The sequence below is a fragment of the Cryptomeria japonica genome, chromosome 6, assembly GCF_030272615.1.
Source record: "Cryptomeria japonica chromosome 6, Sugi_1.0, whole genome shotgun sequence".
In the NCBI taxonomy this organism is placed as follows: domain Eukaryota; kingdom Viridiplantae; phylum Streptophyta; class Pinopsida; order Cupressales; family Cupressaceae; genus Cryptomeria; species Cryptomeria japonica.
Window position 1 is genome coordinate 195,199,971 of NC_081410.1, and position 16,493 is coordinate 195,216,463.

At 38.2% G+C, this 16,493-nt stretch overlaps 1 protein-coding gene across 1 annotated transcript in view; it reads left to right on the forward strand.

Annotated features, from left to right (window-relative positions):
- LOC131076984 (tRNA A64-2'-O-ribosylphosphate transferase) overlaps nt 1–16,493 on the forward strand; it is a 57,477-nt gene that overhangs the window by 23,096 nt on the left and 17,888 nt on the right. The window contains exons 2-6 of the mRNA XM_058014337.2: nt 1,055–1,243; nt 1,346–2,131; nt 2,439–2,545; nt 3,136–3,244; nt 3,359–3,418. Coding sequence (XP_057870320.2) covers nt 1,055–1,243; nt 1,346–2,131; nt 2,439–2,545; nt 3,136–3,244; nt 3,359–3,418 — 1,251 coding nt within the window. The remainder of the gene's footprint in view (nt 1–1,054; nt 1,244–1,345; nt 2,132–2,438; nt 2,546–3,135; nt 3,245–3,358; nt 3,419–16,493) is intronic.

Genomic DNA, 16,493 nt, shown 5'->3' on the forward strand with positions numbered 1-16,493 from the left:
TTGAACTATGACCAGCTGCTAGAAATAGCGGTTACTATAAATAGTAACTGCTAAAAATAGTAAGTCAACCCAGACTCCCAACTGACCAAACAGTGTCGAAATTAACACATAGTAAAAATAGTAAGTCTTGGGCGAGTTGTCCAAAATCACCTTAAAAAGTGTCAGACAACTCCAAAACATTCTTTGAGAAACTGGAGACGTCCAGGAACAGGCCAACCCAGTCAGAATTGGAAGGCGTAACAATGGGGACATTACAACAACAACATAGTATCACAAATTATATTGGGTAACTGGGATTGCAGTTGCTGCTGGAAGAAATTATGCTGAATATTTGTATAAGTGAATAATTGCAAAAAACCCTAAAGTGGAGATTGTTGTTGTTTGACCCCTGTTAATTTCACTTTACGTGGAATGAGGAAAGCAAAAATAGCTTCTGAACCATCTCATACTTGGTTGATGTAGAACCTTTTTTTTTTGAATGGAGGGAATCTTTGATTTTTTTAATTTGTTTTATTTTCTCATGCAATCATTTTTCCAGTGCTGTCATTCCTGTAAGTGATTAATTTATTTCTTCTGTATTACATGGTTTTTTATATTTAATGTGATCTATGTCAGATCATGTTTGTGAAGCAAGTCTTCCTTAGTTCTCATAGAGTTTGAAAATCAATTCTCTTTTGCATATATAATTGCTTTTGTGATGTTGATATCTTTTTGATGGGTGTGTGGTACTGTTAAAAGGGACAGCCTTCCCTTCCTTATTTGATACACTAACTGTAGTGTATTCTATATTGAAGTAAGATTTTAGGGTTTTGTAAAGTTGATTTTAATGGTATACTCTATAAACTAATACCATCTAATAACAATACCTGATTTGAGTGGTATATTTTGAAGTTTAAACCAATATCTTCCAATAACAATTACTGTTGATTTTGTCTCTTCTTTGCTATTATTTTTCTGATAGAACAATGTCAAGAAATAACTGTTTATACTTCTTTAGTTATGATTTAGAAACTTTTAAGAAGTGCTTAGGTGAATCTGCAGTAAATGAGTGCAGCGGAGAAAGGAGGATGTATCATTGTGGATGCAACGAGGAAAGGCAAACGGTTTCCAGATAGTATGTCAAAGACAATACCGATATGGATATGTGTTCTAAATCGAGCAATTCAAGATTTTCGTCGTGCCAATCTGACAAAATGTTCTGAAGCTTTACAGTCAACATGCTCTGAAATGTCAAATGTTCAAGGTGGGAAACAAATTATTTTATCTGCTTATATGCTTTCTAATTTCTAAAGTGTTGCAGCATTTCCCACCTATTTTAATAGTTTTCCTCTGCAACTTCAAACAGATTGCCAACATCAGAGGATGAATTATGCAGATGGGAACGCTGAACCAAACCTTTACCAGCATAGAAAGGCATTTGTAAATAAATTAGATGATTGGGATTGTTCATTGCATCTTCCATTGTGGGTTTCTGACAGCGAAAAGGCTAATATAGAGAGTCGTATTGAGGGATGGACAAAAATATTGGAAGCTACTGGCACTGATTTAATGTTTCTTGCCAAATCTCTAAGAAGACCTTTGCGCCCACTATGGATATCTCAGAAGACTGTTATTTGGCTTAATGAAGTCCCTGATTTGGATTCTTGGGATTTTACTCCTGTTATTCTTGTTTCTGCATCAAGTTCTATGGAAAACACTAAGAGAATGAGTGATGATGAGTACAGTTGGAGGTATATCCCAGGAGCTGCAGATGATGAAGAAAGCTGGGCACGTGTATTGTCACCTAGCCTGTTTTGGAAACATTCTTTTGATCTTATTTCTGGTGGACCGGAGGCATGTAACAAAATGGTTGCAGATATTGTAGAACGGGATAGGGTATATCGAGCTCAAAGAGGGCAGGAGGCTTTGCAGATCAAACTTAAACTGAAGAAAATAACAACCGATGTAATTAATCATTTGGAGGAAGGATTTAATGCTGAATTCCAATCTGTTGTAAATACTGAGGGAAGGTTTTTCTCTGTAGAGAGAACTGGAAAGCCGGATCAACATGGAATTCAGCAACTACCCCAGGGACAATTCAATCTTTATTGGATAGGAACTACTAGACTTGCAATTTCAACCAGCGAATATGGTATGTTCATTTTTGCACGAGGTTTTAACTTCTAAAAGATGTTGTATGGACACTATTTCCATATTGCTCAATCTTGTATGCATTCCTTTCCTATGCATATCTAGAAGCTGGTACCCTAATATAAGGCATGTGGTATCTTGTGTCTTCTCTTTTTGTTTTACTATATTGGAGTCAATCAGAATTTTATGATTGTGATCCTTGTTTATATATTAGTTTCATGTAGTCTTCTAACATGCATTCTAGTTGTGCTTATGCATTCATCTCACATAAGTTATTGAATCTTTTCTCTTTGATTTTCAAACAAAAGCTCGGTTAGGAGATGGATCTGGGCAGTTTGACAGTATACTAAATTGTGACACTACTAGCTTTCTTCCACGTAATGGTGAAGACACATTTATTCATTTGCCTATTCTGGTGAGTGATTCCTGTGATGTCATTAAGGTTGGTCTATTATGTATATTTAGCATGTGCTGTAGTGTATGTACACACACACGTGCCTGACACAAAACACATAACACACAACACACACCCACACATGCACAAACACAATTAATTTGGATACACCCACACATGGAAAACCATATGCACATGCACAAGAATGCACATGTGTACACGGTCACACACACAACAAAGACAAAACATAAAACATAAAACACAAAACATACACACATACAATCACAATTAACTTGGACATGCATGCACACATACAAATAAATAAAATATCCAACACACAACACACACATGCACACACTTAATCTGGATCTACATGGACACACACACACACAGCACACAACACACACTCACATAAAATGCAGAACACAGATGCACACACACATACATACACCCATCCAATAAAAAATATAGAACACACCACACACACGCACATGCACATGAACACGTACGCACACATGCACATGCACACACACACAAACACACACAACTGATGGGAGGAAAGTTGATTCAGAATAAATAATTGTGTTCATTTTGCTTTCTTTGTTTGCCAGGGTTCTAAATTTGATCGTTTTGACTTGCAAAATAATCTTCCTTCAGCAGTAGAATTTGCAAGGAAAAAATTAGAGAGGGGACAAACACTTCTAGTTTGTTGCTCCAATGGTATTATGATGATGTTTTCATGCAGTTTGCCTTCACAGACTTTTTTTTATTCTTCCAGACTAATTTTTTCAACCTCTTATATATGCTTCTAAGTTTCTAACTGTCCTTTCCCAGGTGAAGACATAAGCGTGTGCATATGTTTGGCGATCCTTATGTCTTTGTTTGATGTTAAAGGTACCGATTTCTTTTTCCTTCTATGTGTTCCCATTTTGTGTTAATCTAGCATCAGTTGTACGCTTATGTGGATTCAAATTTTATTCTAAAAGCACAAAGACAGCTGCCTTTTTTATGCTAAGTTGGAAAAATTTATTATTAAACTTCTACAAAATGGTGAAGGAAACTTCCTTGACGACTTGATGGATTTATGGCAAATGTTCACCCAGGAATTTAAATGGACTGAGTGGGTTAACTGTTAAGCTGCATTAATAGAGATTTAGGTAAAGAAAAGTTCTTACACTGGAACCAGAATTTTTGAAGCATAGGAATTCACAGTGCAAAATACAATGCTCATCTTTTCAGAGACTTCTAAGTTCTATAATTGGAATTAAAAGTTCAGGCTTCAAATCATTTCATATTGGACTTGAATAATTGAGGCATAACTGACTCACACTGCAAACCACAAAGTTATATCCTTTCAGTCTGCAAGAGAACAAACAATGATGAATAATGGTCCAGATGAAGAGGAGGATGAACTTCTCCTAGATATCCTCATGGAATCCTGTTTCAAGGTGAATAATCTTGCTGAGGAACCTCTGGTGGTGGTCATTGATGGTGAATCATTTTTGGGTCTGAGAAAAGGGTTTCTCTTCCCTTCTATGGGTGTTTTGTCCTCCAAGAAGTTACACAATCTTGTGCATCTGCCGAAGCCCATATCTTCGGATGTGGAAGAGAGGGGGTTTCAGTCTGAGTTTGTTGAGGTTGCTGTTTCACCTCCTGGTGCTGTTCCTAGGGTTTCAGAGGTTCTGTAATATGCTGTCCTGTTTTGCCTTGAGTTTTTTTTGTTTGTTTTTGGTTTGATGAATGAGATAGAAAGTGCTGAAAATATAAATGTTTGCATCAAGTAAACAACTTAAGAAATTGACAATATACAGAAAACCACAAGGCTGAAATATTCTAGATTTGATTTCTGATTTTAATGGTATACTCTATAAACTAATAGCATTACAATATTTCTGATAATACAATATTTTAATTTCTGATAATACAATATTTCTCAAAAGTATGAACAACCTAGTTCATAAAATAGCATTACAAATGTATTTCAAACATACTCAAAAAATGCAGCAATGAAATAGATTGAATTTACAATGAAATCAGCTAATTGGCACTTGTAGTTTGGACTCCAATCTTCAATAACTTCTCCAAAGGTCATGAAATGGATAGAAATTGCAGTGTAGACCCTAAATGCCTCCAAACAGCAATGAAAACCTCTTCGAATTCCAAGAACCACCTTCTTCTATGCTCACACCATTCAAATAAAGGAAATAAACTTGCAAGTAATTCTTTCAATTTGCTCCTCCAAGACTCTAAATACAACTGAAATCTTTCATGATGAAGCCTATCTGTGATCTCTGTGTGAAATCATCGAGTAATCTTCCTGATTGGATCTTTCACCAATGTAGAAGATGTTCCTTGCAAGGGTTTTTGTTTTCACAAAGCTTAAGCTGAACCAAATCCAACTCAAAAAACTAGGCATGGTTTTCTCAAAGAGAAATATTAGAAATAATAAACTCAACATACCAAATGAGCTCCCAATTCCACTTTTTATAAGCCTTTGAGGGATCTTTTTAGAAAATACCTTGAAAATCACTTTATTAATTTATTAAGCCTTATAATTCCAAAAAAGTGATTTAATTTACTTTTGAAACATTTCTGGTGCTTAAAGTCACTTTTAAGCTTCCCATCATTTAAAACTTCCCATTCCCTTTCCAACAACCTATAGACTATAACACTGAGGTGTCAAAAAATTAAATTTAATTAAAAAGGCAACCTTAGTGAAAATAATTAAATATAGCTCAATAATGTACCCAATTAGGGACAGTGGTCAAAATGCATCGGAATTTAATCTGATTGCATGGAAGTGATCTTGATGATGAAAGATGATAAACAAACCCGATTGGGTGACTTACAAAAAATAGATGCCCCCTCCAAGAATCTTGGAGCCCAAATCGAACCCTCCAAGAATCTTGGAGCCCAATTCGAAAAATGGAAATAACATTTGAAAGCATCATGTGACTCCTCTTGTAATGTCCCCGATATAATTAAATAGTCAATTTAAATAATTTATTATACGGCCCCGTATTTAATAATATATTTCGGGCCTTTTTTATTAATTAGTTAGTTATAAACTTTTTGGTGTCGGCCCGTTTGTAACCCTTCGGGAAACTTCCTGGAGCCCATATATATGGCTGAGTTAGTCATTGTTGTAGGTATGCGAATTTGGTATTTTCTTTGTATGTGCGAATTCCGGTTGGAGTTCAGCTTGTTTGCCATTTTGGAGGTGAGAGATCCTCCCTACTTGACATCAGCAGTATCGGTGGGAGTTTCTCCTCACCCTATTTTGCTTCTGTTCGGAGTTTGAGTTTGTGTAATTTGTTGTGCGATCATTATCAATATAATTTCTCTTTGCATGTGTGAATCCTTAGATTATTTCTTCTGGCAAGTGCGAATCTTCATCTAAAAGTCTTGTGTCTGGAATATTAATAATTCATTCCATTTCTTTGTGCAACATCGAACTGTCTAAGTGTTTGGAGGGCTCGAGGGGCAGAGCTGGCGGATATTCACTCACCGTATGACCAACACTACCGTACGCCCAGCCCATACATCACCAATCGTACGGTCAAAGCACAACATACCACTGTACGACCAACACTCATCGTACAGTCAAAGTCATTGACCCGTCACCGCACATTGACTGGCTGAGGGAGTATACCGTATGGTCACCATCGTACGTTCTAAGGAGGGCGTACAAATTACACCATACGTGGAGCAGTATTGTTTGAAGAGGACTGTACTACGTACGAAATCTTACACCTCTAAACCATTTGAGTTCACTGGTAACATCAAAGTACCCCTCTAAACAGGCTGACACAAACCCAGAATGCCAACAGGAACTGCGTTGCTAGAGAACTTGAAAATGGGGACATTATAGTTGGCTCTTCCCAAGTCAACCTAGGTGATCCGTAGCACCATCTGCACTAGACACTGTCTTGCAAGGTACCAACACAAGAAACCTCATGTATGTAGAGCAATCAGATATTGCATATACTCAGTGAAATTTTAAGAGAATTGCTCTTTAAGAGAGCCAAATCGATGCACCATAGGAGTAAACCCCAGAAAGTCAACACTAGCTCTCGCATTCTACTAGATGCACCACTATGATCATAACTATTAGACTATCGTGGCCAAACTGCGCTCTCCTCTCTTGGATCTCAAAAATGTAACCATCCTTGAAACCCAAATTGAAATACTTGAAAGGACTGAAGTCTAAATTAAGAAATATATCCTGCCAAGGCATCTCAGTGAAATCCAATACAACAATCCAATTGCCAAACTCAATCTTGGGCATTGGAAAATAAAATCTGCTTAGCCATATAGAATAAAACTCAACATATCCCCTCATAACATCCCAAAAATGAAGCAAACCAATCATTGGCACAACTTTGCAAACTCCCAACCAGTGAATGCCTCTATTGCCACCAACCACAATCATGTCACTAACACTTAATCTCCAAGTGTGAAAGGAAAGGTTGTGAACACAACAACACATCCTATCCATTGCAATCAATAAGGCATCATCTGAAAATGTGCATACCATCTCCATGCAATATCTACAGTGACCATCATTCACCATAGTGGAAGCAATAAAAAAATGAATTGTGTCTAGGAAAACATTCACAACCAGCTCTGTGTTGAAGCTTGCCAAGGCTCAAAATCAATCTACACATTGAAATATGTTACCATAATCAACATGGAAATGTAAGGACAGCGGTAATCAATTTGAAATCCTACTGAAAACATAGGTGAGATGAGTACGATAGTAGTTGCAGAGTCATCTCCTATGATCAAATTACCCCTACCGACCAGCCACAACCATAAAGTACTTAACTGCTGGTCTGAAGAAGTCATCAAACTCTTCTGCGTTCCAATAGTTGAAGTCATGTATAGGCTGATCTTTAAGTGGACAACAGTGCTAACGCTGGGATTTTGCCCACAACCCCAATCCTCAGTATATCTCTTCAAGATGTCACGCGTAGTCATAACTGCAAAAGAAAACTCCTCCAATCTTCTTGCTAGAAGGAAAGCAATCCTTTGCAAGAATCCAACAAACTCACTAACATAACACCGCATGGATCTAACACGTCTCCTCAATGCTAATCTTATACAATCACGAAGACTTTTGAAAACTCTCACTTTTCCAACTCCAAGTGTCTATGAAAAATGAACCATAGCATGAAGGTTTGTTGTCTTGAATGTACTCCAAGAGTAATCTATCATATTTTACTTAACAACCCTTCATAAGATGAACTCTCTGCGAACAATAATCACTACTATTCAAATCTGAAATCAGCAAAGTACAACGTGATTTGAGTGCTCTATGCGAGTGACAACAATAGTACCCAATGAATTCCCAAGTATAAGCATGGATGTTTAGCATTGTGTTGCATGAAATCAACTCAGAAATGGCTAGAAAACACTTCCAGGCAATCTCCAACTGAAAAAACTCACTTTATTGACAAATAATAATGAGCCAACTCCCCTAAATGAGAGCAAACCAAAAAGCAAGCCTAAAATTGAAATTCTGATTATTCTTTGCCAAGTAACACTTCTAGGAGTGACCATTCGTTCGATGCTCCAATCCTTACCTAAAATCTGTCTCCAATCTATTTGTAGATGAACAAATGGAATCACAAGATGGCTGGTAAGGAAATGAACTGCACCATCAATTCTGAAGTTTTGATCCTTATCCCTCCAAAAAACATTTCTACCATTCCCAATAAGCTCCATCAAACCTTGTTGAAGATCCCAAGCATAGATACCCAACCAAGATTGATCTCCAAAATGTCTAGCAAGATGCACATCACAACTCCAAGTGCCATCCATAACATCAAGCACATCGAGGAAATTCATGCTCTTTTTAGAAATCTCATGTAACCAATCCATGAAAGCATCATCAACTAGGGTGCAAGGAGCAATTGTTGTCTTCAAAACCAATCCCAAAGAAAGATTAGCATAATATAAAACAACATTCAACCCGAGAAAGTTTTGTCAAAAATGTAGATGTCATGTTTAGGGCCTCCTTTCTCCCAAGTTTCATAAGGAACAAGCTTGAATTCTCCGTTCCTTGCAGCTGTTTTGTAATGTCCCCACTTTGAAATATAATTTAATAATAAAATTAAATACAAAAGATTAAAAATAAAAATTAAATTAAAATATAAAAGAATATAATTAAAATTTGATTAAAGTTAATGAATGGTCAAAAGGCATGAAATGATAAGTTGTGACCCCACCAAATATGAGGCATAAAAGGGAGAAGAAAACTCATTCGAAGGGGGGATAATTTGGGAATCAGAAGTGCAGATCTGATCGTGAAAGGTTGTGTCCCTTTCAAAGGGCAGAAATATGATGAGTTGTACTCTTTTAAAGGGTGTTAATGGTGAAAGGGTGTGTCTCTTACCAAAGGGCATACATGATGAAGAGCTGTGACCTCTCCCTCACATTGAGAGATATAAAGGAAAGGAACCAAAAGCCTCCAATGGCATCACCATCGATCAGATCAGATCAGAAGTGTTATTAAGTTATAGGCAGTAATGTTCTTGTTCTTGGTGGTATGCATGGGGATGTGCTTAATTTGTATGCTTAATATATGACGCTTGATAATGTTCTTATGCATAATTAAGTAGTAATATTAATATAGACTGCAATATGTATGACAGTGTAATAACACCTTTCTATCACTAATTGTTCATATGACTATTAAGTAAATTATATGATGGAGTCTGTAATACCTTTCAATCTCCCCATCCAATTATGGAGGGAGAATACAAGGAAGCAAGAGTACTAGGCTCCAGCAGGTATGCCAATCCCGAGTGTGGACCAAGATGCCAAGTTGACAAGGTCCTTGGTGCTCTTGGGCTTGTTGGAGAGGGATAGAATCGAGATGACTTGTGTGATTCTCCTTGAGCTCCATAATGGGGACAGGTGTAGGTAGAGAAAGGGTTGTTGAATCCTTCATATAAACTGGGCAATATATAAAGAATGTTGAATATATGATCTATCATAGAATAATGGAAATGTTGACTAACTTGTTGTGCAGGTTCTAGACCAAGCTTTAGTTGACAATAGTGTCCCTCTATTGTATTTACTATGCACTAAAATTGTGATTCTAGGTCAGAATATAAGAGGGTCCCATTAGGGGACATCACATGTTCTGAAAATTTTAGCAAGCTTAATGACATTGTTTGGAAACTTTTCAAATTTTGAAATGTGTAGGTCTCCATGAGCCAGTTCATCCCATAAAGAGGATATATTACCAACTACAATTGAGGAACATTCATTGCACCTCGACAACTAAAATAATTTATGAAAAGTCCCACTTGTTGGCCAACTCCAAAACACAAAACCAAATCTTATGCAAGAATGATGCAACTCAATGCAAGTACCAACAAAGAAAGAATTTCCAACTGAAATCATCAAATTGCATACCCAATTTACATTCAAATTCTTGTTGTGATAAGGAATGATGATGCCTCCTAGGTGTCATATCACCCCCTATACAATCTTCATATATCTGCTCATTTGCATGTTTCATATTTGGTGGTCTCCTAGTTTGATAACCAATTACCTCATAATGTCAACACAGATCATTAGCAAGCTGAAAAACATATTCCAGCTCAGGTTCTGAATCTTCTCCCAAATCACATATCTTACTATTTTCCTCAAGTGCAGCAGTACAACCAAGAGTTGTTGCATCATCAAACTCAAAAGGTGGATTGTCATATCTTACATCATCACCCATCTCAAACGATGGGTTATCAATGCATACCACAAATTGATTCTTCCAATCATGTTCATGCAAAGAAAGTGTGCAAAGAAAGTATACTGTTGCTATGATGAATACTAAAATCGGACCCTATGTCATATATATCAGCAATAACTCCATAGTTGTCCCATGACTCATGTGCCTCTTCAACATCAACTTGATGAAGATGCTCAACAACAAGATTAACAATCTCATCAAGCTTTTGCTTAGAATCAACTCCAAGCAATAACAAATAGGATTTGTTTTCAAGCCCTTCATTTGAAAGAATATTAGATAACTCATCATAAGAAACATCATAGTAGTTATTAGTCTTATAATCATCACCTGATAATGTAATGTCCCCTACCTGATCTATTTCAATATACTAAAATTGGACCCAAGGTTGCTATCATGTCCTTTTCTTCATGCACCAAGTCATTTGAATATTTTGTTATGAACCTCGATTCTTTTTCCTACTTCTCATTAGTTCATTTGCTTCTGCTTTTTTTGGAAAGAGAGACCTTAACCACTCAGGATGCTCATGCAATTGCTTGTGCAATTCTTTTAAACTCTTGCCATAATCTTGCCAACTCTCACTAACATTTTGATAACTTTGCTTCAATTCTATCAACCCTTCTAGTAGTTGCTCTTTAAAAGTCTTCATCTTTCTCATTGGACCCTTCAGGATGGTAGGATGCACTTGCTCTAATACAACTGTAATATGTTGCCCTGTTTTGCCTTTGAGTTTTTGTTTTCTTATTTGCTTTGTGTTTTGCATTTGTTTTGAATGAGATAGAAAGTGCAGAAAACATAAATGCTTGCAACAATTAAACAACTCAGGAAATTGACAATATTAAAAAAGTTAAAACCCATAAGGGCTGAGATATTTCAAATTTAATTTCTGATTTGATAATACAATAGTTCTCAAAAATATTAACAACCCAATTCATAAAAGAGCATTACAAATGTATTTCAAACATACCCAGAGAATGCAGCAATGAAATAGACTGATTTGTATTGAAATCAGCTAACTGGCACTTGTAGTTTGGATGCCAATTTTCAATAACTTCTCCAAAGGTCATCAAATGGATAGAAATATTAGTGCAGACCCTAAACACCTTCAAACAACAACAAAAATCTAATGTTTCCAAATTATAAGTACCCAAATTTTGCCCTAATTGAGGTAGAGTAAGGTTTAGAGATACCTGTTAATTTTATTGAAACCCAATAGGTAAGTTAGGAAATACCATAATCATAATCTATTAAATAGAAAACACCAATTATACATATATAAAGCATAGTCCTAATTACAAGATTAAATTATGCTCGAGAGAATTCAATCATATAAGGGCATAGGATAGGATGACTAAGAGGGGTACTCCAGAGACCCTCTACCCTAGGCTCAAGAGCGGATCTTATCCCCCTTGGCCTCATGTGGCCCGTGCCATCCAAATGAGTTGGAATACCTAGTGAGGTATCCTGTCATTGTTTTCCTCAACTTTGCCACCATTATCCTATTCCTTATGATTAATGCTATCTATTTACCAAGATAGAGAGTATGAGGGCTCTTTACAATAGGGTGCCCTTTACAATAGGGTGCCCAGGAAGTCCATCCTTATAGGCCCAAAGGCAGCATCCTTTGTACCTCTTTGGTCTCATGGGACTCTTTGGTCTTATACCATGAGGTGGTGTGCCTAGAAGATGACCCCAATGCTGTTTCCCTACTTGCAAACCCCTCTCCTATTATCTTGGTTGCAAACATTTAGAACATATGCAGTTACATATTTTTCATATAATAGATGTATTGCAGATATCATTATTACATTTCTATTTGTAGTGACAATATATATATATATATATATATATATATATATATAAACAATTATAAGGAAAATACACCATAAGATGAGACTATGCAAGATATGTACAAACAACACTTCTTGTATTATGTGTTAGGAATCTCATACCACAACCTGTATATAGAATGCACTGCTGGGTATTATTCCTTGTGATTCCATTTTTCCTTCTGTTTTCTGCCCTTTTGAACCACTGGTACTTCACTATAAATATCCTTCCATCGGTAGGGTGTGTCTCTTCCATTATTGTGTCCCTTGGTTCGGGGTATGCCCCTTTGTAAATTGCACTTCCTCTCTTAGATTAATCGCTGTCTAATTAATATTCTTTAGTAATTGCTTGTATTAGGGGGTTGTCATCTTAATCTTGATCAAGGTAAATTTGATCAAGACAATTTAATGAATGTGCTGTCATCCAACTCGATCAAGGCAGATTAATGAATAAGCTGTCATCTAATTCTCTATGATCTGCTAAGCAACCACAAACCAGATTACCATGGAAGTCTGGGGAGAGAAATCGTGAAGTCTTACAATAGTAAGATGATTTCTCACTATGTTTAATCATTTGCCTGGGATATGACAATTTCATGTGGTTGTAGACTAATAGAGATTAATACAGATGCAAAAGCATATGGATTTCAAAGAATCAATGTTGTTCAATTAATCAAGGAGACAAAGCTCCTTTAAATAGAGTTACGAAGACGATGTTTCTAAAAGAAACAATTGTTAACTATAAAACAGTGCGAAACACGCAATGGATTTCAAAGAATTGATTGAATGAACAGAATGAGCAAAACGCTCATAAATAATACAAGCTATTTACAAGAATAGCAAGTTTCTAAAAGAAACTGCTGAGAAGATCGAAGACGATCTTTCTAAAATAGAATATACACTGAATGAGCATTAATACTAAAATTAACATATTTTAATATTCTATTACCCTCCCTTAATGCTCAATCTATTAACTACACCTATAGACCCCCTGAATTTTACAAATTTATCAGGACCAAGGGGCTTGGTGAATATGTCTGCTGGCTGCTCCGAGGTAGGAACATACAGCAACTGGATGGATCCGTCTTCAACCAGCTGTCGAATATAGTGACAATGCGTTTCCACATGCTTGGTTCTTTCATGGAAGACTGGATTCTTGGCGAGTTTGAGCACTCCCTGATTATCACAGAACAAGGGAGTAGGACCTGCCTGGGAGACATGCATATCCGCAAGCATTCGCCGAAGCCAAACTGCCTCACAAGATGCCTTAACTGCTCCCCGATACTCTGCTTCCGTCGAGGAGAGAGCCACTGCCTGCTGCTTCTTACTAGTCCATGTGACAGCACCAGATCCCAAACTAAACACATACCCTGCTGTAGACTTACGGTCATCAACCGAACCTGCCCAGTCAGAATCTGTGTAACCACTGAGTATAGGATCAGAACTCCGAGTGTACAGAAGTCCATAATCAGAAGTGCCACTCACATAACGCAGCACACGCTTCGCTGCTAACCAATGATCAGCCTTGGGAGCTGTCATGAAGCGTGAAATGTAGCTCACTGCAAAACTGATGTCAGGTCTAGTAGCAGTAAGATAGATGAGACTGCCCACTAGTTGCCTGAACAGAGATTCATCCACAACTGGTGAGGATGACTGAGCTGAAAGTTTGAGCCCGAGTTCCATAGGAGTAGAGGCAGGTTTGCAATCCTGCATTCTGAACCTATCCACAAGACTTCTGGCATACTTGGACTGAGAGAGAAAGATACTAGTCTCAGTCTGCCAAACTTCAACTCCTAAGCAGTAATGTAGAAGTCCCAAATCTGTCATATCAAAAGTGCGGCACAAATCCTGTTTGATCCCAGTGATCAAATGTGCTGAACTGCCAGTAATGATTAAGTCATCCACATAGACAACTACAAACAGAATATCATTACTAGTATGCTTGATATACAGGTTTGCATCAGATGGACTCCGCTGAAAGCCATGATCTGTCAAGTACTTATCAATTTTCATGTACCAAGCCCGAGGAGCTTGTTTCAGACCATAGAGTGCTTTGACTAGTCTACAGACCTTCTGTTCTTGACCAGCAACCTTGAATCCTGGGGGTTGCGTCATGTAGACTTCTTCCTGTAAGTCACCATTCAAAAAGGCACTCTTTACGTCCATTTGATGGACTTTCCAACTGAACTGGGCTGCTAAGGCAAGAACGAGCCGTATGGTACTCATTTTGGCTGTAGGAGCAAAAGTCTCCTCGTAGTCAATGCCTTCTTTCTGTGAGAACCCACGAGCAACAAGACGAGCCTTATACTTGTCTAGGGTTCCATCAGCTTTGTATTTTACTTTGTACACCCATTTGCAGCTAATGGGCTTCTTCCCTGAAGGAAGATCAGAAAGGGCCCAAGTGTGATTCTTCTGAAGACTCTGGAACTCAGCTTCCATAGCCTGTTCCCACTCAGGTATACCTTTAGCCTCTGAATATGTCTGAGGTTCAAAAACACTGTGTATGTTAGCCATGAGAGCAAAATTGACTGTATGCTGCTGTTTGCTCTTATTACGGGAGGTTCTACCCTCAATGAGCTCAGTATCCCTGAGATCACCAATAGTCTTGGCCCACCATTTAGGCCGGAGAGTAGAAGTGCTAACATCTGGAGGAGCTGGAAGAGGCTCAGGATCAGGAACAGGAGCAGCAAGAGGAGGATTATTCTCCGGAGGGAACTCAGGTAGTGCATCATCGAAAATAGATTCTGCATCATCCCTCCCATCAGGCGAACCTAATGGAATAAGAACACTGTGAGGCTGACCATCAGAAATCTGCTCAGAAGAAGGGGACTGAAAGAATCCTCTGTCTTCATCAAATACAACATCACGACTGAAGATAAGACGTTCAGTGTCTATATCTATCAGTCTGTAGGCCTTATGGTGATCACTGTATCCTGTCATCATAAGTTTCTGGCTTTTGGAATCCAACTTGGAGCGCTTAGCATCTGGAATCCAAACATAGGCAACAGAGCCAAAAACCTTCAGGTGGCTGATCTGAGGCTTCCGACCAGACCAAACCTCTTCTGGAGTCTTCCCCTTAACAGCCTGAGTAGGAGAACGGTTAAGAAGGTAGACAACAGTAAATACTGCTTCAGCCCAATACTTATTCGGAACACTCCTGTGTTGTAACATAGAACGAGCCATCTCAACAACCGTACGATTGCGACGCTCGACAACACTGTTTTGCTGAGGAGTGTAGGGTGTAGTCAACTGGCGTTTGATGCCATGGGTATCACAGAAGTTGGAGAATGCAGAAGAACAAAATTCCCCCCCGTTATCTGTCCTAAGAGTAATGATACTTTGTCCAGACTCTTTTTCAACAAAGGACTTAAACTTCTGAAAGATACTAAATACATCTGATTTATGTTTAAGAAAGTACACCCACATCTTTCTACTGAAATCATCTACAATAAGCAAAAAATATTTGCAACCAGTAACAGAAGATGTATTCATAGGACCACAAATATCAGCATGAAGTAATTGAAGTACCTTAGATGCGCGCCAAGACTTTCCATGTGGGAATGAAGTTCGATGCTGTTTGCCAGCTTGACAGGCGCCGCATACTCCAAGATGCTGAGTCTGAATATCAGGTAACCCTGAAACAAGTCCCTCCCGAGACAGCTGAGAGAGATACTGAATGTTGAGATGTCCATATCGCTGATGCCACAAAGTGCTAAGAGGAGAAACACGAGCTGCCAGAGCCACTTCAGGAGAATCACCAGTGTCAAGGAGCCTATATAGGCCATGATCCTCTAGACCAACAGCAACAGTAAGACGAGTCTCCCGATCAATGATGGAGCACTTGTGAGCACTGAACACCACATCTAGTTGAGGAGAATTCCTCATAATCTGGCTGACAGAAAGCAGATTAAGTTCCATTCCAGGAACATAATACACATTCAGAAAAAGAAGAGTCCTGCCACCAGACTGTATCTGAACAGTGCCTCTGCCAACAACTGTATACTCCTCACCTCCGCCAAATACAACGGAATCACTGAAAGGTGAGAAGTCTGTAAACCAGTCACGCCGATGAGAAAAGTGACGTGATGCACCAGAATCGATGTACCAAGCAGAAGACCTGGCATGATCTGAAGACCTCTTAGCCATAAAAGCATAAAAGGCGGACTCCTTCTGCTCGGAATGTTCTGCAACATGCGCCTTCTGGTGTGACCCTCCCTGCTTCTTTTGTTCAGAAGCGAGCCTCTGACGGCAATCTTTCTTCATATGGCCGTACTTGTGACAGTAATTGCACTGCACATTTTTCTTCTTAGCTCCATCCTGTGTCTGAGAAGAGCCTTTCTGCTGAGAAGACTGAGAGGACTGAAATTTGCCTTTATCCTTCTGA